The sequence below is a fragment of the Scylla paramamosain genome, chromosome 31, assembly GCF_035594125.1.
Source record: "Scylla paramamosain isolate STU-SP2022 chromosome 31, ASM3559412v1, whole genome shotgun sequence".
In the NCBI taxonomy this organism is placed as follows: domain Eukaryota; kingdom Metazoa; phylum Arthropoda; class Malacostraca; order Decapoda; family Portunidae; genus Scylla; species Scylla paramamosain.
Window position 1 is genome coordinate 9,862,898 of NC_087181.1, and position 25,342 is coordinate 9,888,239.

The following is a 25,342-nucleotide window of genomic DNA, read 5'->3' on the forward strand; positions in this document are numbered from 1 at the left end:
AGATCACGTTCTTTGAGATCCTTTTTTTTTTTGTTTGATGATGATGATGATGAGATGGTGATTAGTTATTATTATTATTGTTATTATTATTACTATTATTATTATTATTATTATTATTGCTGTTGTTGTTGGTGGTGGTGATGATGGTAGTGGTGGTGGTGGTGGTGGTGGTGGTGGTGGTATTATTATTATTATTATTATTATTATTATTATTATTATTATTTATGCTCTAATTTATTATCATTACTGTTAATAATAATAATAATAATAATAATAATAATAATAATAATAATAATAATAATAACAATAATAATAATAATAATTATAATAATGATAATAATTATTATTATTATTATTATTATTATTATTGTTGTTGTTGTTATTATTATTATTATTACTATTACTCTTAATATTTTTTTTATCAAAGTTTATTAAGATGGGTTACATAAGAGTTAGGGGGGAGTGTACCTGGGCTGGTACACGGGAAGAAAAAGGGGGGAAAATATAGAAATAAAGTAGGAGTAGAAAGTTGCCGGCCTGCTGCTGTACAGTAATGAAGGGTCACAGGGCAGTACATGCTGGGTCAGGGGTGGAAACCGGAGTTCCCGGGGTAAAACCACCCGTACTGCTGTGAGATAGGGAAGAGGAGGGGGTTTACATTTGGAGACAAGATTTACATATATCGAGAAGCAATATTAACACAATGAGTGAAAGTAGAAGGTATACATATATACAAAGTACAGTGTATCCACAGACAGCATAGATGTCTGTCTTTTATTTTTTCTTTTTTTTTTTTTCAATGCAGCTGCCACTTACATAGGATATTAATTATTTGACTTTTATAATCCATAATAAAGTAGAAAAATTATTATATTTATTTACCTTTTGATGAAATTCGTAAAAAAAAAAAAAAAAAAAAAAGAATAGGTGTTGAAGTACTTAAGACACCCCTGTAAAGCATTTTCTTTTAATGTATTCGTCGCCGACAGGTGACAGCACCGCTGCGGTTCTTTAAACTAGAACCACACCACTGCTTCATCCTTACACGCTTCTTGCCACTCGTCGTCACAAGAAGCAGAAGAGAAGAGGACATGTCTGGCAAAACAAGGAGTTTATACGGGACTGCATTCAAACATTTTCTTAATTCTTTAAAGCCACGCTCATCTCCAGGAGTGTTAGTGGGATCTGATCAACATGGCAATAAATATTACGAAATACCAGCAGGTGTGTAGGACCACTTATATTTATTGTCTTCCTGTATTGTTGCGGTTGGGTTGAGTTTGGTAACTTTGTGTCACTCTTCCAAGACTTAAGCATTTTGCCTTCAGTTGCTGTATCCTTAGCTCTACCTCAAGTTGGGGTGAATTTGTTCTCTGTTCCCTGCTTTTCCTTCCTTCCCTCATTCCTTTCCTCCATTTCGTCTTTCCCAAGAATCCCTCCTCACCAGGCAGTGTTGGGAGCAATTACCTGGCACATTACATACCAAGATCATGAAGGCGGCTCTCCCTACCATTGTAAAGTGGCTGTGTTGATCGCAGCTATTAAGTCAACTGTGGTTAACATAAGTGCGAAACATTCTCATGTTATTGTTAGTCTTACTCATGTGGTAATCCTTTGTAATAGGTCCATCCCCCTATTCCCCAAACCCCTCAAACAAGCTTGTGGAGCGGATGGGAAAGCAGGTTTTTTGGGGGGGCATTCATTAAAGGTCTTGGATGAGATGCCATATTTTGAAAATGAGAAATTTCTAGCCTCACCTAATTTTTTCTTAGCCTAATGGGGAGTTTTGCCCCTCCCTAGACCCCCTTTAAGGACGCTAATCAAACCTAACCGAGAGGAAATCACCTCCCCTGGACTGCCCCCTCCTTTTGTGACACTAACCTAACACTATCCAACCTAACTTAAAGGGCTTCACCTTCCCTGGACTGGTCTCTCCCTTGAGGACACTAACCTAACTTAACATTACCCAGCCTAACCTAACTATGGGGCTTTGCCTTCCTTGACCGTCCCCTTAAGGACACTATTGTAAAAATTTTATCTAACCTAAGCAGGGAGGATTTTGCCCATCCTGTGGTCTCCCTTAAGGACTAACCTAAGCTGACCTAAACATATACCTTAAACCTCTCACACATCAGTAAGTTTCATAAGTTTCGTTTCCAATACCTCTTTTGTTGGCAGGCATTTGTGGTCCCTCTGCATGCCTTGCAAAACTTTGATTTAGAAGCAGTGTTCTTTCCCTTGAAACTCATAAGTAGGCATGCACTATATATCACTAGGTTCACAAGGAAATTATCTTTTTGATGATTACAAAACTCACTAAAGATAATTTAACTCATTTTTTATAAAAAAAAAAAAAAAAAAAAGATAGATACAAAATAAGAAAAAAATATTCACAGCCTCATAACTCCGAATATTTCCTGTGAGCATTCTGTGTGCTACACCTTATTTAAACCATCTTTTTCATGAGCATTACATTGATACTATCAACACTGATATGTCAATTCAATCTTGAGAAAATAAAGGAAAACTAAAATGAGCATTCATCTTGGAATACATGCAGACAGCTTGAGTCTTGTGGCAAAACTGACAAATTATCTAACAGTTGGCCTGTTCTGATAAGCAATAGCAGCTTTTGTGAAACTTATGCTCATCTTTGACTCTTCAAAAATTGATACACTTACACCAGAAACTTTATTTTTTATTTATTTAAATGTTTTTAATGCACTTGTGCATTGGTGCAGTTTCCCATGAAGACATTTTGACACACGTGTGCATCCGATGTGTGAGAGGGTTAATAGGAAGTGGAAGGTCCTCTTCCTCATCTTCAAAAGGTGCTAGTGCTACCAATTGTTCAGCACAAGATTAATTTTGGCCAAACACCATGTGATTAAGAAATGTGCACCCAAGTCATCACACCTAAATTTCTTTCTGTGCATATGTAAGCACAATTTTTTTTTACCAACTTTTCATAGTTTTTTTCTCAGCCAGTAAGCCATGTTTCACTGCAAGGTTCAGTAAGCTTTTACAGTCCTTGTAATAAATGACTACAAAGTCCTCATAGGACAAATAACAGCCTGCACAAGACATGTTGAGAAATGACAATCAGCCTTTTGCTGAATGCCTGACATGTCTAAACAAATGCAGCTCATAAGTAAACCTCTGATGGAAACTTGTACAATGGAACCTAAGTTCACAAATGTTCCTGTTCAAGAAAATAAATTGGTTCACAAACAGATTTTTTTAACAATTTTTTCATCAGTTCATGAATGGTGTTTCAGTGTGCAAATGCACTCAGGATCTGTAATAAATGCACATCCATCACCCTAGCATAACTTGCAGGTTACAAGTCTCATAGGCATCAAGCTATACTCTACTACTATAGTTTGTCACAGTTTTAAAGGTCAGGTGCTTTCCCAGCTGTTTGTTGGGGATTAGACCTGGATCCACCCCTATCCCCTCCCATCTTTAACAAATCTTTAAACTTTAACCGTGAAATTTTGACTGCTGACTGTCGTCAGCCTCTCTCTCATTGCCGCAATGTTGCATCTCTAGCTGGCTTCTCTTGCTATTTTCATGCTAACTGCTCTTCTGATCTTGCTAACTGCATGCCTCCTCTCCTCCCACGGCCTAGCTGCACAAGACTTTCTTCTTTCTCTCACCCCTATTCTGTCCACCTCTCTAATGCAAGAGTTAACCAGTATTCTCAATTATTCATCCCTTTGTCTGGTAAACTCTGGAAGTCCCTGCCTGCTTCTGTATTTCTACCTTCCTATGACTTGAATTCCTTTAAGAGGGAGGTTTCAAGACACTTATTCATCAATTTTTGACTACCACTTTGGACCCTTTTCTGGGACTGGCATCTCAGTGGGCTTTTTATTTATTGGATTTTTGTTGCCCTTGGCCAGTGTTCCTCCTACATAAAAAAAAAAAAAACTGTAACAAACCACATGCCTTCATATTTAGCCTGCTACTTCTTATTTTGACTTTCAGGATGGCTGGAAAGATGATAATTCAAGAGGAAAAGACATGAAATCTCACCCTGCATCAAGCATGTGTTGGCTGGAAGGAAATACTGGAGCTTACAAGTCTGTGTAAAGCAGTGATTGTTGAGCTGCTCATGACAGCACGTGCTCTGCCATCCAGTAACATTTTATCTTGTGTCCTGGTTTCTGGACCCCCAAGAAAGACCACACTTGCTACAGACAAGCTCATAAGATATGAGATTGTCAAGAATCCTTGGACCACAGGCACTGAACCTCAAACGAAGGACATGAGGTGGAATTTGGAAAGCACATATTGTCATGAGTAGCTCATCATTCCCTGCTTTACACAGACTTGTATGCTCCATTATATCCTTCCAGCCAACACATGCTTGATGCAGGGTGAGATTTTGTCTTTTCCTCTCAAATCACCTTCCCAGTCATCTTGAAAGTCAAAATAAGTGGTAGGCTAAATATGAAGGCATGCAGTTTACTGCAGGTGGGAGAGGGTAAGGGGGATCCAGGTCTAACCCCCCTTCAAAGAGCTGGGAATGCACTTGACTGTGAAATTAGTAAGTAACAAGCTATAGCAGTACAGTATAGCTTGCCAGTATAGTATAATCACCTGCAGGTAATGCTAGGTGTGATGGATGCTCATTTATTACAGCTCCTTACCAAAGGGACTAGCTTCCGTTTGGTCTTGCAACTTTCCACAGTTACTGTAATTTCATTTAATATTCTTTGTCACAGAAAAAAAAACATAAAAAAAAAAAGATAAATTGCAATGTCTCTGAGGCTGGAATGGATTGATTGTATTTACTTTTATTTCAGTGGGAAAAGTAATTTTGGTTTGCAAATATTTTGGTTCACAAACTGAGTCATGGAACAGATTGAGGTTCCACTGTAACTAGTGGACTTAGCAGTGGTGGCATATGATTGGCGCAAGGCTCTATGGACATAGTGTCAAATCGTACTAGTGTCAAATCGTACTACGCTGCTACCCACAATTTCTGGCTAAAAACAATGTAAAGTCATTTCTATATCAACTCTCAAGTGGTGAGAAGTTGGCTGGACAGAAAAAAACTGCTAAACCTTGGCACATTCTTGGAGGTATTGCACACATATTAGACACTGCCCCATGAAGATTTTTACTCTTATGACAAGCCCACAAAGTTTTCTATAACATACATGAGTTTTGCTGTTGTATGGGACATGGACTTGTTAGAAAGATTAACCCTTCATCTCATAAGTGTTCTCATCTTCCTTGGAGTGAGTCCATTGCTCATTGTTTATTTTGTTCCCAGTACTCTTTGGCTTTCAGGTCTGAGGTGTTACCAGTGCTGTTTGTGTGTGGTTTTCTCCTCTATTTTGCCAGTTATATTTTGGCTCTATGACCAACAACAGTATTCCACTTTGGGCAGTTTTCAACTCTTTTGCAGCATCACTTGCAGCATTTTCTCTGTATTGGTGAAGCAGGAGAATTGTTTGGCTCATGCTGTGATGTGATGTGTAGTCCATATCTGTTCTCATGTTTCACTCTCTTATGATAAAGTTTAACAGTTTTACCATAATAAACCTTGACCAAAATAACATATTTTTTTTAAATATGTTGATGTATATGGAGTTAATTTCTTGTTTACATCTGCCACAAGTCCATTCATTCTTAAATATTTCCATGTCCCTCCAACAAACTTGGGGACCTGTGGTAATGAGTGTCATAATGTAAGGAAATCTAGGTCAGTGACACTGTTTATTGTTTCTACAGATCCAAGTCGAGGGAAGAGATACCCCAAGAGATGGCTTGTTCCAGTCTCTGAGGCAAGTTACAAAGAAGAAATCGTTTCTTTTGAATGGAATGGTAAGTGTTGAAAGTTCATGGTCTGTCTTGAGAGTTTGTTTTAAGTGGTAGTGAGTGAGGATTACCTATACACTAGAGATGGTGTTTACATTTCTCTGTTGGGTATCAAGCTTTTTGCAGATATTCTTGAGCAATAAGTGTGCTTGAGGCATTTTTTCCAACATGGCAGTTGTAAGGCAGTAAGCAGTAAACAAAGAGGACTAAGAAACAAGTTTGGAAGCAAATAGCCACTAGACATATCTTGGAGATACATCCAACATTGTTGTTTATGTTGTCACTCTGTCTTCTTTGGGCTCCTCTGATCACAACTTTGTATCTGTCTATTGCTCCAATCCTCAGGATCCCCAAAGTGAAGGTGCCTCTGGTGTTTTGCCTCTGGTAATTGGGGGGACCTGGGGAGTTTTTTTTTATTTATTTATTTTTTTTTAGGAGGGACACCAGCCAAGGGCAACAAAAATCTAGTAGGAAAAAAAAGCCCACTGAGATGCCAGTCCCTGAATAGGGTCTTAATCAGTAGTCAAAACCTGAAGGATAAGTGTCTTGAAACCTCCCTCTTGAAGGAGTTAGTCATAGGAATATGAAAATACAGAAGCAGGCAGGGAGTTCCAGAGTTTACCAGAGAAAGGGATGAATGATTGAGAATACTGGTTAACTCTTGCATTAGAGGTGGATAATAGGGATGAGAGAAAGAAGAAAGTCTGGTGCAGCTAGGCCATGGGAGGAGAGCAGGCATGCAGTTAGCAAGATCAGAAGAGCAGTTATAATGAAAATAGCAGTAGAAGATATCCAGAGATGCAACATTGTGGTGATGAAAAAGAGGGTGAAAACAGTCAGTTAGAGGAGAGGAGTTGATAGACAGAAAGCTTTTGTTTCCACCCTGTCTAAAAGAGCAATATGAATGGAACCCTCCATGTGAAGCATACTCCATATATGGACAGACAAGGCCCTTGTACAGAGTTAGCAGCTGGAGGATGAGAAAAACTGGCAGAGACATCTCAGAATGCCTAACTTCATAGAAGCTGTTTTAGCTAAAGATAATATAAGAAGTTTCCAGTTTAGATTATAGGAAAAGGACAGACTGAGGATGCTCAGTGTAGAAGAGTGGGACAGTTGAGTGTCATTGAAGAAGAGAGGATAATTGTCTGGAAGGTTGTGTTGAGTTGATAGATGGAGGAATTGAGTTTTTGAGGCATTGAACAATACCAAGTTTGCTCTGGCCCAATAAGAAATTTTAGAAGGATCAGAAGTCAGGCGTTCTGTGGCTTCCCTGTGTGAACTGTTTAGTTCCTGAAGGATTGGACATCTGTGAAAAGATGTTGAAAAGTGCAGGGTGGTATCATCAGCATAGGAGTGGATAGGACAAGAAGTTTGGTGTAGAAGATCATTGATGAATAATAGGATGAGATAGGGTGACAGGACAGAACCCTGAGGAACGCCACTATTAATAGATTTAGGAGAACAGTGACTGTCTACCACAGCAACAATAGAATGGTCAGAAAGAAAACTTGAGATGAAGTTACAGAGAGAAGGATAGAAGTCATAGGAAAGAAGTTTGGAAATCACAGCTTTGTGTATAAGGCAACAGCAAAAGTTTCACCAAAATCTCTAAAAGACTCAGGAAGGAAAGCCAGATCATCATTAGAGCAACATTGACAGAACCCATACTGATGATCAGATAGAAGGTTGTGAAGTGATAGATGTTTGAGAATTTTCCTATTGAGGTTAGATTCAAAAACTTTAGATAGGCAGGAAATTAAAGCAATAGGACGGTAGTTTGAGGGATCAGAACGGTCACCCTTTTTAGGAACAGGCTGAATGTAGACAAACTTCCAGCAAGAAGGAAACATAGATGTTGACAAAGTTGAAAGATTTTGATTAGGTAAGGTGCAAGCACGGAGGTGCAGTTTCAGAGAACAATAAGAGGGACTCCATCAGGTCCATTCTGAGGGTTTACGCCAGCGAGGGCATGGAAAACATCACGGCAAAGCATTTTAATAGGTAGCATGAAGTAGTCAGATGGTGGAGAAGAGGGAGGAACAAGCCCTGAGTTGTTCAAGGTAGAGCTTTTAGCAAAGATTTGAATGAAGAGTTCAGCTTTAGAGATAGATGTGATAGCAGTGGTGCCATATGGTTGAAATAAAGAAGGGAAAGAAGAAGCAAAGTTGTCGGAAATGTTTTTTTTGTTAGATACCAGAAGTCACAAGGGGAGTTAGATCCTGAAAGATTTTGACACTTAATTATTAATGAAGGAGTTTTTGACTAGTTGGAGAACATACTTGGCATGGTTCCAGGCAGAAATATAAAGTGCATGATATTCTGGTGATGGAAGGCTCAAATACCTTTTGTGGGCCACCTCTCTTATCATGTATAGCTTGAGAACAGGCTGTGTTAAACCAAGGTTTGGAAGGTTTAGGTTGAGAGAAAGAGTGGGAAATGTACGCCTCCATGCCAGACACTATCACCTCTGTTATACACTCAGCACACAGGGATGGGGGTCTGTCACTGAAGCAGTAGTCATTCCAAGGAAAATCAGCAAAAAAATCTCCTCAGGTCCCCCAACTAGCAGAGGCAAAATGCCAGAGGCACCTCCACTTAGGGGGATCCTGAGGAGGGATCGAAGTGATAGGACAAGATACATGTGAGATTGTGATCGGAGGAGCCCAATGGAGGAGAGAAGGTAACAGCATAAGCAAAACGATTGGAGGTTATGAAAAAGTCAAGAATGTTAAGCGTATCTCCAAGACAGTCAGGAATATGAGTAGGGTGTTGCACCAATTGCTCTAGGTCGTGGATGATAGCAAAGTTGTAAGCTAGTTCGCCAGGATGGTCAGTGAAGGAAGAGAAAAGCCAAAGCTGATGGATGTACATTGAAGTCTCCAAGAATGGAGATCTCTGCAAAAGGGAAGAGTCAGAATGTGCTCCACTTTGGAAGTTAAGTAGTCAAAGAATTTCTCATAGTCAGATGAGTTAGGTGAGAGGTATACAGCACAGATAAATTCAGTTTGTCAGATGAGTTAGGTGAGAGGTATACAGCACAGATAAATTCAGTTTGAGAGTGACTGTAGTCATAGCCAGATGGTGGGAAACTCATAAGTTTCTAGAGCGTGGGCACGAGAGCAGGTTGAGTTGTTGCACACATAAACACAACATCCAGCTTTGTGAGATTGTGAGATTGTGATCAGAGGAGCCCAATGGAGGAGAGAAGGTAACAGCATAAGCAGAAGGATTAGAGGTTAAGAAAAGATCAAGAATGTTGGGCTTATCTCCAAGACAATCGAGTAGGATGTTGCACTAATTGCTTTAGGTCGTGGAGGATAGCAAAGTTGTAGGATAGTTCACCAGGATGGTCAGTGAAGGGAGAGGAAAACCAAAGCTGGTGGATGTACATTGAAGTCTCCAAGAATGGAGATCTCTGCAAAAGGGAAGAGTCAGAATGTGCTCTTGACCTAAACCTTCTAAACCTTGGTTTAACACAGCCTGTTGTCGTGATGATGTCTGTCATGGAGGTGTACATTCCTCACCCACACTCTTGACCTAAACCTTCTGATTCTTGGTTTAACACAGCCTGTTCTCATGCTATACATGACAGAGAGGTGGCCAACAAAAAAGACTCCTGAACCTTCCATCACCTGAATCTTAGGCACTTTATATTTCTGCCCAGAATCATGACAGGTCTTTCCCCCAACTAGTCAAAAATTCCTTCATCAATAGAAAATGTCAAAAAATCTTTCTAGATCTAACTCCTCTCATGACTTCAGGCGCATTGCCAAAAATATCTCTAATAACTTTGCTTCCTCATCTTTCCCTCCTTCATTTCACCCTTATGGCACCACTGCCATCTCATCTATCTCTAAAACTGAACTCTTTGCTCAAACCTTTGCTTAAAACTCTACCTTGAATGATTCAAGGTTTGTTCTTCCCTCTCCTCCACCCTCTGACTATTTCATTCTACTCACTAAGATCATTCACAGTGATGTTTTCCATGCCCTTGCTGGTATTAACTCTCAAAAAGCTTATGGGCCAAATGGGGTACCTCCTATTGTTCTATTGCCAAGTCAGACTCCAACTCTGTCTATCAACATCTACCTTTCCTTCCTGCTGGAAGTTTGCCTACATTCAGCCTGTTCATAGAAAGAGTGTCTTTTCTAATCCCTCAAACTACCATCCTATTGGTTTTATTTCTTGCCTCTAAAGTTCTTTACTCTATCCTCAACAGGAAGATTCTTCAACAAATATCACTTTACAACCTTATATCTGATTGCCAGTATGGGTACCGTCATGGCTGCTCTACTGATGATCTGGCTTTCCTAACTGAGTCTTGATCATCCTCTTTTAAAGATTTTGGTGAAACTTTTGCTGTTTCCTTAGACATATCAAAAGATTTTGATAAAGGCTGGCACAAAGCTTTGATTTCCAAACTACCCTCCTACAACTTCTATCCTCTCTGTAACTTCAACTTGAGTTTCCTTCCTGACCGTTCTGTTGCTGTTGTGGTAGATCGTCACTGTTCTTCTCCTAAATCTATTAACAGTGGTGTTCCTCAGGGTTCTGTCCTGTCACCCACTCTCTTCCTATTATTCATCAATGATCCTCTAAACCAGACTTCTTGTCCCATCCACTCCTACGCTAATGATACCACCCTCCATGTCTTTGTAGACATCCAACCCTTCAGGAAGTAAGCAGTTCACACAGGGAAGCCACAGAATGCCTGATTTCTGATCTCTCTAAAATTTCTGATTGGGGCAGAGCAAACTTAGTACAGTAAAATCCCTCTTATCCGGCATCAACAGGACCACTGACATGCCGGATACTTAAATGTTGCCGGATACTTGAATAGAAGTGAAATTATGTCCACAATCACCGCCCTACACTCACGCATCTTACCATAACAAAGATCAGCTGATCTTAATCAGCAGCTGATCTGATCAGCTGCTTAACTGTCAGCACAACACGCTTCCTCTTTTCTACAACTTTAGGCATGATGAAGGCGTCAGGTGATAAACAGTGCACACGTGGGACTGAGTCACTGAGTAAACACAGTGCAGTGGGCCGTGAGTGGCGCGAAGCAGTGCGCTCTGGTGGCGAGGGGACAAAGTATGCCTCGCGCAGAAATTTTTAATCGATTTTATGAGTACACATTGTTTTTTTATTGATTTTAAGCCTCGGGGAAAAATGTGCCGGATACTTGAAGCTGCCGGATACTCAAATGCCAGATGAGAGGGATTTTACTGTATTGTTCAGTGTCTCTAAAACTCAATTCCTCCATCAACCCAACACAACCTTCTGGACAACTATCCCCTATTCTTCAGTTACACTCAACTGTCCCCCCCTCTTCTGTCCTTTACTTACAATCTAAACTGGAAACTTCACATCTCATCTCTAGCTAAAACAGCTTCTATGAAGTTAGGCATTCTGAAACGTCTCTGCCAGTTTTTCTCACCCTCCCAGCTGCTAACACTGTTCAATGTATGTATGGAGTATGCTTCACATGTTTTGGGGGGTTCCACTCATACCACTCTTCTAGACATGATGTAATGAAAAGCTTTTTGTCTCAGCAACTGACTGTCTTCAGCCTCTTTCTCATCGCCGTATTGTTGCATCTTGTGCTATCTTCTACGCTATTTTCATACTAACTGCTCTTCTGGTCTTGCTAACTACATGCCTTCCCTCCTCCCACAGCCTTGCTTCATAAGACTTTCTTCTTTTTTCTTTTTTCATCCCTATTATGTAAAAGCTAACCTGTATTCCCAATCATTCATCCCTTTCTCTGGTAAACTCTGAAACTCCCTGTCTGCTTCTGTATTTCCACCTTCTTATGACTTGAATTCTTTCAAAAGGGAGGTTTCAAGACACTTGTCTTTCAATTTTTTTTACTACTGCTTTGGACCCTATTTGGGAACCAGCATCTCAGTGGGGCTTTTTTTTTTTTTTTTTTTTTTTTTTTTCTCACAGTGTCCCTCCTACATAAAAAAAAAAAAAAAAAATCTGGGCTGGAAACTTCACATCTCATTTGTAGCTACAACAGCTTCTACAAAGTTAGGTGTTCTGAGTCATTTCTGCCAGTTTTTCTCACTCCCCCAGCTGCTAACTCTACAGGGTTTATACACAAAATCATTTGATAAATGTTGCAAGTAACAGAGATAATATAAAGATTTCACTTTTATTCTTTCTCTTTGACTTGTCATAATGTCTATTTTTTGCCTCACAAACTTTTGATAAACATATTTCTATTTTTTGCCTTAACAGGTAAACATATTTGAGTTCTGGAATCACTGTTGTGTCTAATGGTATGAACCAAAGTGGTTGTACTGAATAAAATTCAAGGCAGATAATAGAGAAGCATGTATGTTGACAGTATGTGTGAGTGGCAGTGATGGTGCACTTGAATAAGAGAGAACAGCCAGCCAATCTGCAGAGCTGTTATAAATCTAGCCTAGGTTCCAGATGCATGGTTTGAGTGAATGAACTATAGTGTAAATAGAGACACAAGGCTTGAATGACATAGAGAAAAGTAGAGGTTTTTCTGCTGTGGTCACCCATTTGGTGGGTGCTTGTGGAGGAAATAAGGTGTCAGAGAGAAGCAGGTCACAGAGTCACATCAGCTTTCTATCTTTCATCATTTTAACACTGAATAACTGCCTGCTTTGTGTTTGGTTATATATTTAGGTAATTAATTTCTGCATCCTAAATGGATTTACAATTAAAGTCTTGTTACATCTTTACCTTGCTCTTTTAGCTTGGTTAAGGAACCGCCGTGCTGATCCTCCATCCGAATCAGAAATTGAGGGGAATGTTGCTTACTCCAAAATGCTGAAGGAAAATGCCAGCAAGCTCAGTGAAAAGGAAGGAAAAAAGGTGGATGAATCTGTAAAGGTGAGGATACACATCAGTAATTAATGTTTTTACCACGGCAAATTTTCCTGTTATTAGCATTTTATTTAAATTCTGAACAAGCACAGCAGGTGAACTGATTGCTTCATGCCTGAAGTTCTTGTCAAATTCTTACAGTTGAAATATTTTCTGTCACATTTCAATTATCTTGCTATAATGTTAATAATATACATTATTTGTTTTCATAATGCTACACAAGGGCTAGTATTTAGATATTAATTTTTGTTTTTGTATTATTATATTAAGAAGTCATCTTAAGGACAAGGCTCATTGATAATTTAATTGAAAATAGCTTGAATATAAAAAATTCAGTAGAGTGACAAGAGTGCACCAGTTAGTTGGCCTGATGAAAATGGATGGCATGTCGGGGGTGAGAGGCAGGGCTTTCAGGTCAGCTTAGGATGTGGTGACTGATCACTCAGACTGCAATACACATTTTAAATGACTAAGACCCACATACTTTTGGTTTTGTCAGGTTGATGCCTACTTCTGTAGTATGTGTCTTTGAGGATCTGACTGTTTCCATTAACAGTGAAACTTAGTACTGGTATTATTGAGCATTTCTTTCCCAAATACTAAATAGTTTAGCTGTAAAGAAGATGATGAGCTGCTACCAGACTCTGTTAAATGGATGCTTACACATAGAAGTGAATAAGGAAAACTCAGTAAACTTCTTGTGAATTTTCTTTATTAAATTGTGAAAGTGTATGCTCATGATGGTGTTGACTCTGTATTGATTTAACCTGTATAGCCCCACACTATTTGATTTTTTTTTTTTTTCACTCCCAAACCCCAATGATTTTATTTTTTTTTTTATTGCATAAATCAATTGAAAATTATCTAAAACTAAGGGAAAAAGATACAGTAACACTTATCTTGACTTATTTTTTCCTCAATGGGGTATGGTTATGGAATGCACAATGGTGCTTCTGGCCCAGTGTAGATTTACTTAAGGTCCATCCAGCACTCAGGATCTGCGCATGCATGAACTGCCACACCAGACCTAATTTTTAATATATATATATATATATATATATATATATATATATATATATATATATATATATATATATATATATATATATATATATATAGATAGATAGATAGATAGATAGATAGATAGATAGATTAAGCTTGGTCAAGGCTTGGTTAATATCTATCTAAGATAGATTTTTTTTTTCTCTCAATAAGTTTTTTTTAATTTTCAATGGACCATACTCGATTCTGCCACAGTTTTCATGCTAACTGCTCTTCTGATCTTCCAAACTACATGTCTCCCTTCCTCCCACAACCTCATTGCACAAGACTTTCTTCATTCTCACACCCTTACTCTGTCCACCTCTCTAATGGAAGAGTTAACCAGTATTCTCCATCATTTATCACTGTCTCTGGTAAACTCTGGAACTCCCTGCCTGCTTCTGTATTTCATCCTTCCTATGACCTATGAAACCTCCCTCCTTAAGAGGGAGGTTTCAAGACAGTTTTTAATGTAAGACTCACCAAATATTTTGATTTCAGCACAACTCAGTTGTAGACTCACCAAATGTTTAAAGTGCAACTCCTGGCTGTAGAGACTCACCATAATGTTTTGATTTCAACACAACTCCTGGCTGTAGAGATTTACTATAATGCTTTGATTTCAGCATAACTCCTAGCTGTAGAGACTCACCCAATTTTTTTTTTTTTTTTTTTTTTTTTTCCTCAGCACACCAACATGTCCAGCTTCCCCGTATATGATGAATATGAAGTAACACCTGGTGATAAACAAGGTAATTTCAAGTGAAAGTAGTTCATATATATATATATATATATATATATATATATATATATATATATATATATATATATATATATATATATATATATATATATATATATATTTTTTTTTTTTTTTTTTTTTTTTTTTTTTTTCAAATAGAAAAATTTGGTATTTTACATATGTATATAGGTATGTATTATTGTATATATTGTTTTAATTTTCTTAGAACTGATAAAATTTACTGATAGTTGAAGAAGGGCCTTTGATCTTTTGTGTGTTAGTCCTTTATATATCCTGTTAGTCCTTTTATATCCTGTGGATAGAAATGGGAGATAGGAACTGAGAATTAAGGTTTATTCAGACACATCCAGTCAGTGATGTATAGGATCCATCAGTGATGCCCATTTGTAATGCCCTCCTTAATGTGTTGGGTGTCTGAGTGTGTTGTTATTGTTAAACATATGACCGAGGGTTTTAGATGTTTATTAATTTTCACTTGGTCACACACATTAATCAGTTAATGACAGGAGTAAGAAATTATTGTTTAACCATATATCCTGTACTTAAATTGGTTGGAACACAATGCTAGTTGATGAAAATTTACTTGGAAGTTGGTATTTGATCTTACAACGTTCCAAAAAGAAAATATATAATGATGTAAGGTAGCGACTGTGATTGATTTAGTAAGGCACTGTTCATTCCAGATGTTACTTCTTCTGGAGAGAGAGGGTACAGTCATTACAGATAGATCAACTCCAATATTACACTTTTATTTCTGAAAATGATCACCCAAATAGTTTTAAGATGTTAGAGAGCCACTTGACAATAACATACAATCGACAGAGCCCAAAAAGAATGTTACAACACACCACTGCTCATAACTAAAACACTTGAATAAAAGAAATGTCAATTTTCCCTACTGGGAGACTGATTCTAAGAATGTGTAACAAAAATAAAATTCATAAAAAAAAAAGTCTTTGATCACCCAAGGGTTATGACATTAACACTTGTGATGACTGATAGTAAATTATTAATTCTTGTTAGCAATGAAAAAGTTGCACTAGGCATAGTTTGGTAGGTTTGAAATGGATATACAAGAGAGAATAAAGACAGGGTGAAGAAAGTAGCAAGAATTGTCTGGAATGATTTTATTAAGAAAATGTCAGAGACTGAAGCTTTATAAAACAATGATGACCCCAGTAATGGCAAATGATCAGTTAGACTTATGTCTGAAACATCCACCACTAACAAAATGCAGCTTCCTTTGCAGATATATAAGTTTCAGTCTTTCACAATCAAGCATTAGGTAAGATCTTGAGGAAATAGCTTTACCAAATAAATGTAAACCACCTGTTCTCACATTTTTTAACTGTCACTGTAGTAATAAAAAAAATTTATATTTTATTATGGTTATTTCTTTGTCAACTTCCAAAATACTAGCATGTAAAAATACATCCTATCTTGCATTAAAAAATACAGAAAATTCTGAACAATAACCAGTTTGAAATATGAGTTGTATTTCCAGACCTGAGCATTTTCTTGTGTGTATCAAGAGTCAGTACAAAAGTTTTTAGCCTAGATAATGCAAGATTTTTTACATTTTTAAAACAGGGCCTAAAGAAATTCTAAATAAAATACTATGTGAATATGAAAGATCAGGATTAACTATATCATATTCTCTAGAACTTTTCTTGACTTCTGAGACTGCTTCTTAAATTCTTCAATTTTCTTGGTTAGAACTTTTTTCTGAAAATAAAAATAAACATAAAAAGTAATAATAATAAAAATAAACACACACACACACACACACACACACACACACACACACACACACACACACACACACACACACACACACACACTACATGAGTAATTCTGCAGATGATGTCAAGTTGCTGAAAAATGTTGAATGAGGATGATTGTGGAGTGCTACAAGATCTGAATTCCACTGTTTGAAAAAAAAATAGTATGAGTGAAACCCTCCCCCCAACACATGAAGCCTATTTCATATATAAATGGATAAGGACCATGTACACAGTTAGCACCTGGGAGGTAAGAAAAACTGGCAGAGATGATTCAGAATGCCTAACTTCATAGAAGTTGTTTTAGCTGGAGATGAGATGTGAAGTTTCTAGTATAGATTATAAGTAAGGGACAGACTGAGGATGTTCAGTGTAGAAGAGGGAAACAGTTAAGTGTCACTGAAGAAAAGGGAATAGTTGTCTGGAAGGTTGTGTTGAGTTGATAGATGGAGGAATTGAATTTTTGAGGCATTGAACAATACCAAGTTTGCTCTGCCCCAATCAGAAATTTTAGAGTGATGAGAAATCAGGCATTCTGTGGCTTCCCTGCATGAAATGTTTACTTTCTGAAGCATTGGACGTAGACATGGAAAAGTGGTATCCTCAGCACAGGAGTGGATAGGACAAGAAGTTTGATTTAGATCGTTGATGAATATGAGGAAGAGAATGGGTGACAAGAGAAAACCCAGAGGATCACCACTGTTAACAGATTTAGAAGAGTGACTGTCAACCACAGTAACAATAGAATGATTAGAAAGGAAACCTGAGACAGAAATTACAGAGAGAAGGATAGAAGCCATAGGAAGGTAGTTTGGAAATCAAAGCTTTGTGCTCGACTCCATCAAAAGCTTTTGATATATCTAAGGCAACAGCAAGTTTCACCAAAATCTTTAAAAGAGGATGACCAAGACTCAGTAAGGAAAGCCAGATCACTAGTAGAGTGGCCTTGACAGAACCCATAATGGAAATCAGATAGAAGGTTGTGAAGTGATAGATCTTTAAGAATCTTTCTGTTGAGAATAGATTCAAAAACTTTAGATAGGCAGGAAATCAAAGCAATAAGACAGTAGTTTGAAGGATTAGAACGGTCACCCTCTTTAGGAACAGGGTGAATGTAGGCATACTTTCAGTAAGAAGGAAAGGTAGATGTTGATAGACAGAGTTGAAAAAGTTTGACAAGGAAAGGTGCAAGCACAAAGGCACAGTTTCAGATAACAATAGGAGGGACCCTATCAGGTTCATAAGCCTTCTGATGGTTTAGGCCAGCGAGGACATGGAAAACTTCATTGCATGAAGTAGCCAGAGGGTGGAGAAGAGGAAGGAACAAGCCCTGAATCAACCAAGGTAGAGTTTTTAGCAAAGGTCTGAGTAAAGAGTTCATCTTCAGAAATAGATGAGATGGCAGTGAGGTGGCCATCAGGTTGAAGTAAAAGAGAGAAAAATGAAGAAGCAAAGTTACTGGGGATTTTTTTCGGCTAGGTGCCAGAAATCATGAGGGGAGATAGATCTTGAAAGATTTTGACACTTTCTATTAATGAAGGAGTTTTTGGCTAGTTGGAGAACAGACTTGGCATGATTCTGGGCAGAAATATAAAGCACATGAGATTCAGGTGATGGAAGGTTCAAGTAACTTTTGTGTGCCACCTCTCTAATATATATAGCACAAGAACAGGCTGTGTTACACCAAGGTCTGGAAGGTTTAAGTTGAGAGAAAGAATGAGGAATGTACGCCTCCATGCCAAACACTATCATCTCTGTTATGCTCTCGGCACACAGAGACGGGTCTCTGACATGAAAGCAGTAGTCATCCCCTGGAAAATCAGCATAATACCTCCTCAGGTCCCCCAACTAGCAGAGGTAAAACGCTAGAGGCACCTCCGCTTTGGGGATCCTGAGGAGGGATTGCAGCAATAGGACAAGATACAGATATGAGATTGTGATAGGAGGAGCCTAATAGATAAGATAGGTTAACACCATTAGCAGAAGGATTTAGAGGTTAGGAAAAGGTCAAGAATGTTGGGTATATCTTCAAGACAGGATTACAAGTAGGGTGTTGCACCAGTTGTTCTAGGTCATGGAGGATAGCACAGTTAAAGGCTAGTTTATCAAAATGGTCAATGAAGGGAGAGGAAAGCCAAAGCTGGTGGTGAATGTTGAAGTCTCCACGAATGGAAATCTCTGCAAAAGGGAAGAGTCAAAATGTGGTCCACCTTGGAAGTTAAGTAGTCAAAAAACAGTTTCTTATAATGAGAGGAATTAATAAGAGACATACAGCACAGATAAATTTAGTTTGAGAGTGACTCTATTCATAGCTAGATGATGGAAAACTCTGAAGATTCAAGAACATGGGCATGAGAGCAGGTTAAGTCGTTGCCCACATAGATGCAATATCCAGCTTTGGAATAAAAATGAGGATAGAAAAGTAGGAGGGAACAGAAAAGGGGCTACTGTCAGTTGCCTCAGACACCTGAATTTCAGTGAGGAAAAGAAGATGAGGTTTAGTAGAGAAGAGGTGGTGTTCTACAGAATGAAAATTAGATCCAAGACTGCAAATGTTGCAAAAGTTAATGAAGAAAAAGTAAAGATTGGTGTCAAGACGCTCAAGGTTGATACCAGAATAGTCGTCCAAACTAAGGACATTTATGGTCCCCTCCCTAGATGGGAACTCCGAGTCTGGTGTAGGAGTCACCATGATAATTTTAAATTTTGAGTGAAGGGTGTGTAATTAGGTGCATATAGTTTTGTGTGAAGGAAAAGTTGTCTTTAGAGGGCAGGCTGCAACTGCCCCCTTGTGTTAAGATACAAAGTTAAGTGAGTCACAGCTTGGTTTAATGACAATTTCACAGCATCCCCTGATCCAGTGCTTTAGACCTCACTGGGAATAACTATTGTTTTGGCAGGTGTCTACTGCCTCCTCCATATGAAGAGAGACTGGCAAGGTTGTACCTACCAACATTGGAAAAAAGGAGAGAAAGAGGAAACTTGATTGCAATATATAAAGTGTATGAGAAAATGAAGGAGGTGGACTGGAATAATTTGATGGTTTAGGATACATGTGATACTACAGGACATGGAAACAGGCTGAAGAAGAGTGCTTGTAGAGATGTCAAAAAGTATAGTTTCCCATATAGAAGTATAGATGTATTGAACAGTTTGGATAAGACAGTAAATGCAAAAAGTATACACTTATCCCCCAGCTATAGCGGGTTTTGCTAACGCGGTTTAAAGCTATCACGGGAACAATAAAAAACACATTAAATGGGCTAACGCGAATCCTAATGGAGCTATCGCGGCCCATGAGTCGTTATATGTCCAGGATGTTCACGTGACAGCTACGTCATATTTCTTGGCCAGATTCGCTTGCTAATTGGCTGAATTTGACTGACATATTAGGCCGTGATTGGCTTGCACACTCCTGCTTCCTTATCCAGCCACTCTCCCGCTCCCCCATCCCTCTAGTCCCTCCCGCCACAGTTGACTGAGTGGCACGTGCCGTGCTGAATCTCAAGGTCACGCGTGTGTATCTCGGGACAATGGCCTCTACTCCCCCTCCTGGCCACCCAGGGAGATCGCTACCACCCAACCCGACCCAGCGAAAGGCAACAGCGGCGCCTGGGAAAGAAATCAAGAAGAGGAAGAACCTTACATACGAGTATGCTGTGAAATATGAGATAGTGAAATTGATCGAGAGTGGACAAAGTAAAAGTTCAGTGGGCGCTAAGTTCGGCATCAACGAGTCTACAGTGAGAGGTATTTACCTTAAGAAGGACCACATTAAGGCACATATGAACCTCACTAGTGATAGTGCTGGACATAATGTGTGTTGTATGTATCTACTTCAAGGTACCAAAATGTGAATGGTATCTATAAATCATGGTGAGATGAGAGAAAAAAAAAGGTGCCAATATGTTGAATTGTGTTGCTACTCTGGCGGGCCACGAACTATTTTTTTTTTCCTATGTATTCTTAACAATGGCTATCGCGTTTTTAGCTATCACGGCGATGTTAAGGGACCAATTTCTCGCGATAGCTGGGGGTTGAGTGTACATGGATTCAGGGCTAGATTGGTTATGTGGAGATGAAACAGCACAAGCATAGCTCTTTTCCCATAAAGCACAACCATGTAATGGTCAGCATGCTTGGCTCACAACTGAGGAGGCCTGATTTTGAATCCTGGATGCTGTGAGGCAGATGGGTGAGCCTCTTAATGTGTAGCCCATGTTTACCTGGCAGCAAGCAGAGGTTGTGACCTTGCTGTCCCAGTGTGTGGCATGTGAGTGGTCTCAGCCCTACCCAAGAATCAGTCACTATGAGCTCTGAGCTCTTTCCATAGGGTAACCCAGCAGATGATGACCATAGGTGATTTACACAGACACACACACAAGAAACCTCTACACCATTAGGCTGCTATAAATACGCATAAATACCTACATGTAACTACTGAACAACTCACATTAGCACTGAGGTATAACCCTATTTTCTGAACACCAGATTACAATCAAGGAAAAAATAGAAAACACAAGAAAATCACAAAAACTAAAGGATTCCTCAACTTCTTTCTTGGTTAACAGGAATGTGGAATTTTATTCTCATGTTTACTTTCTCTCAGCATTAACTGTGTGACCATAAAATGTAATTCACTGCCATGGTCCCTTCACAAGTCAGACAAACTAAGACTATATCTTATAGAAAAATTCCTTTTCTTTTTCTCAGTGAACTTGATGTTGCTCTCACCGCAAAGTTTGCTGTTTGGTGCATTTCCAGCTCATGCATCTCCTGGAAGGTAATCTTGCTCTCATCCTTATTCAGTATGACAAACTGGCAGTATGAAGCATGGTTCTTGTGCTCTTCCCTGAAAGATATGTCAGTAGTAGTTACAATGCACAAGGAGACTAGAAACACCAACTTTTGTATTTATTTCTTATCTTGACCACCAACCTTTAAAGGGGATCTCAGCTTGGTATACAGATGGGTAATACTTATGATGCAGACAATAATAGTAGCTGCAATACTGTAGTCTTCACCATAAGCTGAACTGAGCAAGCTACCTGATCCTAAGTGAGTTTGTAAACCAAATGCTAAACTGCTGTGTATACATAACTCTGATTTCTTAAGACTTTAATACATTTTACATTAGTTTTGTAATTTGATCCTTTTCATATTTCATAAATACTAAAAAGCAATAACAATTACATTATCATAAGAAATACAAAATTTATAAAGAAAATTTATCAGTGAGTTGAAGGCAAATGTTGCAGAAGTACTTGAATTAGGCAGTAATACCACCACCCCACAAAGTTTAGTGGTATCAGCCTATGAGGAAATTATGCATTATTAGACTATAGTCTGACCATTTTGAATTGAGTGTTTAGGCGATGTCCTTTCCCGGGATTCCCTGCCCTGCGACACTGCCACACTTATACCAAGACACACCTCATGCAGGTACTTCTGAGCTCAATATTAAATGGTATATATACACTGTGATGCTCTAAAAAGGCAAGTTAGTGTAATATATATTTTTTAATGGTACTTGCATTGTTTTTTGGAAACATCACAATACAGTGGAACCTTGGTTTTCTAACTTAATTCGTTCCCAAATGCCGTTCGAAATCCAAAATGTTTGAAAAACAAAACTTTTTTCCCCATAGGAATTAATGTAAAATAAAATAAAAATCTGTTCTCAGACACCCATCCACCATGTCTTAGTGGGTAATAACCAACTCCCCCATTGCTAAGATGGCCACTCCACAACATCTCCAGCTTAGAATTTTTTTTGTATCCAGAAAGGATGTACTGAATGAACTTGGGAAACCTATCACACACAAAAATTCACAATGAGAGAGAGAGAGAGAGAGAGAGAGAGAGAGAGAGAGAGAGAGAGAGAGAGAGAGAGAGAGAGAGAGAGAGAGAGAGAGAGAGAGAGAGAGAGAGAGAGAGAGAAGGGCAAAGTTATCAGCGACAGGTTCTAGTCTGTTAATTGGCCCACTTCAAGGTTTGGCAGTGCTGCTAGGGAATCCCAGGAAAGGACAACGCCTAAATGCTCAATTCAAAATGGTCAGACCATAATTGAATTTAAAAACACTGCAACTGATGTAACCTGAAGTATGATTAATATCTGGAAAAGCAACCCTGTGTGTGTGTGTGTGTGTGTGTGTGTGTGTGTGTGTGTGTGTGTGTGTGTGTGTGTGTGTGTGTGCGTGCATCTTACCAAGGGTCATCCTCTTCCTCCCACCCATCCAGTTCTTTAAAGCACAGAAAGCATCGCACAAGGTCTGGATTACTCTTGCTGCCAATAAAGTAAAACCCAGCAGCAGCCATCTGAAAGAGCAAGCAGAAAAAAATGAGTATAGCTAGCTGGGTACCTATGATGGAGAGCCTGGGCACAATGGTCCCTGCCTACCTGAAGATCACACTGGCCTATCTTGTTGTTTCCCACTGGGCATGGACATACCAGCACAAAAATTCTCAGTTGATACTGGTTCATAGTTTCTTTCCTCATGTGTCTATTTATATCTCCTACAATTATTTGCAACAAACTATATATTGATTGCATTTTTAGCTAGCATACATACTATCAAGTTCATATTAATAGCTGGAATATAAGTAATAAGTATACTAACAAATGCTCTCTCTCTCTCTCTCTCTCTCTGTGTTGTGCGCATGGTCAGTGGAAAACAATGTGACTGGTGGAAGTGCTGCATGATATCATTAGGTGAGTGGGGACTGATCTGCCAGACTCACCATCATGATTTTAGTACAGCATATCAGATACAAAGCTGGTCCTTTTCTGAATGAACTGTCTAGTTTTATCATCAATTAATCATAATTGTAGACCATGGTGGTAGAGAGAACATCTGAGCCTCAGTTCAGATAAGTTTTCATTCATCACAAATGCAACAAATTATGTAAACTTGCATGGCCAGCAGCCTATTAAGACAGCATATGAAGTATTAAGGCAGTTTGAATGTGCTGATATGGCAGGACATTGAAAGTTCATTAAAACCTTGCTAAGTCGGACTAATTGGGAGGGAAGGCCAATCAAACTTATCCAAACCCAGCACTGCATTTAAATTCCTAGTGTTCAGCAAGCCTTCCTACAGCATGCTGGATGTCCTTCAGGTCATTCTTGCACATACCATTTGTAGACAGATTTGTCAAGGTTTTTGCGCTGCACCTACCTCGCTCTATACAGGCTACAGCAGTCAACCAGCTAACTGTACAGGTACTTATCACAATGTAAGTGATTGCAGTTAATGCAAATTTAAATACTGGGACTTTATTGTGCAGTTCCATAAACAAGATGACTTGGGTACACATTTCTTAAGATCACACAGTTTTTGGGTGAAATCAATCTTGTGCTGAACAATTGGTGGTGCCAGTACCATTTGAAGACAAGGAAGAGGACATCAACCAACCACACCCTGGACTTTCCACTTTCTATTAAGGTATAAGTTTAGGTCAGGTTAGGTTAGTGTCCTTAAAGGGGTGTCCAGGGAGGAGCAAAACTCTCCCAGTTAGGTTAGTGTTCTTAAGGGGGGGCATCCAAGGGGGTGGCTTTACTATACAAGGGCAAAGCCCAACTGGTTATACTAGGTTAATGCCCTTAAGGGGAGGTTACAGTGGGGGCAAAGCCAGTCAGCTTAGGTTAGTAAAATTGGTTTAGGCTAGAAATTTCCAGTTTTCAAAATGCAGTGTCTCATCTTTAGACATTTTCATGAATGTCCAAATTTGGCTTCCCCACCCTAAAACATTTTTCCACTAGGTTCCCAAGCTTGTTGTAGATAGAGGAGAAAAAAGAAAATAAGATCTATTGTGTTAAACTGCAATTCTACCCATTGGGCTACTAATTTCCAGACACTATTTATTTCTTGAGAAAAATATGATTTTTTTAAAACATGACCAACACAATGAAGGGATTAGCAGTAAAATTAATAAACTGAATAAATCAAAATGTAGCCTAAGCTAACATAACCAAGCCCTCAGATGGAGATGCTAATGTTACTTCAATATTATGCAAAAAGTAGGTGAGCTCAGAACCTAATTAATCCTCTCCTAGGTCATCCTGGAGTGGGCATCTGTTAGGCCAGGAGCAGATGAGTGACTCTGTGGTGCCACATCACTGGTTCAGTATGTGGCAGGGATGTGGCTTCCCAAAGGTTTCCATTGTTTAGAAGTGAAGTCGCGCACACTAATGTCTGCATTTAGTGACTGAGGCAAGTTGTCATTTATCCTTGGGACTTTGTGTCAAGGACCCGCACACACAAGTGACTGTGGCTAAGCTACGGGTACATGAAATAGCAGTGTCACTTATGCCTGACGGACTGCCTGGCAGTCACATACCAAACGTTGGTTCTTATCTGGTTGGGATCCCAAGAGGGAACCCCATCACAGCTAGCACGACAATTCTAAGGAGAATCACCAAAGAATGTGTAGCAATAACAAAAAGGCTGGAAAGTGTGCTATAAGCCCTGAAAAAATATCAAGGGTACAGGCAGATTAGCAGCAATCAAGTAGGCAGTCACCCAAGAAGTTAGTCAGTCCCTTTATAAAACTATCAAGAGAATCTGATTCTGCCGTATTGACAGGGAGTTCCAGACTTTCACCACTCTGAAAAGAATCTATGCCTGGCATCGCAACTGTAAGGAACAAGGATTTTTGACGTCCTTTCGTGCAGGTAGTGAGAATCAAAGTAAATAAATCAGTATGAGAAATTAGGGAGACCTAGAAAAATCTTCCAGCAGTCTATGGCGTGGCTCAGTCAAGACAGTCACTTAAACACGCTTCGGTATAGCGCCACAGCGCCGTGTACACAAAGTCGTTCGTCTGCTCCCGGCAATTCAACTCTCACCGCCTCCTTGTTGAGTTTGGAGTCTTCCCCATAGGGCCATTTCTTAAAGGTTTTCAGTCTCTTCTCCTTTAGTAGCATGTCGACTGTGTCTTTGTCCTTCATGGCGAGCAAGGAAAGGAAATGTAGTAGATTTTCAAGACGCCACCTGTAGTTTCTAGCGGGTTTTTGTTTTTGTTGTTGACGGTGACGATTTCTGCGTCTTCC

The 25,342-nt window shown here is 39.1% G+C and overlaps 2 protein-coding genes across 2 annotated transcripts; one reads left to right on the forward strand and one right to left on the reverse strand.

Annotated features, from left to right (window-relative positions):
• The first annotated feature begins 999 nt into the window (after positions 1-999).
• LOC135116452 (NADH dehydrogenase [ubiquinone] 1 alpha subcomplex assembly factor 2-like) lies at positions 1,000-15,892 on the forward strand. The gene is made up of 5 exons (XM_064033925.1): positions 1,000-1,224; positions 5,746-5,838; positions 12,575-12,711; positions 14,435-14,498; positions 15,193-15,892. The coding sequence occupies exons 1-5, from the start codon at positions 1,092-1,094 to the stop codon at positions 15,234-15,236; spliced, it is 471 nt and encodes a 156-aa protein (XP_063889995.1). The 5' UTR covers positions 1,000-1,091; the 3' UTR covers positions 15,237-15,892.
• On the reverse strand, positions 15,622-25,342 carry LOC135116453 (baculoviral IAP repeat-containing protein 5-like). The gene is made up of 4 exons (XM_064033926.1): positions 25,139-25,342; positions 22,499-22,608; positions 21,025-21,142; positions 15,622-16,234 (listed from the first exon to the last, which is right to left on the reverse strand). Exons 1-4 carry the CDS (start codon positions 25,238-25,240, stop codon positions 16,154-16,156), a joined length of 411 nt encoding a protein of 136 aa, XP_063889996.1. The 5' UTR covers positions 25,241-25,342; the 3' UTR covers positions 15,622-16,153.

Coding starts and splice junctions, on each gene's coding strand:
- LOC135116452 (XM_064033925.1), top strand. CDS start 1,092: ATGTCTGGCAAAACAAGGAGTTTATACGGGACTGCATTCAAACATTTT. Junction 1,225..5,745: donor ATATTACGAAATACCAGCAG/GTGTGTAGGACC, acceptor TTGTTTCTACAG/ATCCAAGTCGAGGGAAGAGA. Junction 5,839..12,574: donor CGTTTCTTTTGAATGGAATG/GTAAGTGTTGAA, acceptor TTGCTCTTTTAG/CTTGGTTAAGGAACCGCCGT.
- LOC135116453 (XM_064033926.1), bottom strand. CDS start 25,240: ATGAAGGACAAAGACACAGTCGACATGCTACTAAAGGAGAAGAGACTG. Junction 21,143..22,498: donor GAGGAAGAGGATGACCCTTG/GTAAGATGCACG, acceptor CATATCTTTCAG/GGAAGAGCACAAGAACCATG. Junction 16,235..21,024: donor ACCAAACAGCAAACTTTGCG/GTGAGAGCAACA, acceptor TTTTATTTTCAG/AAAAAAGTTCTAACCAAGAA.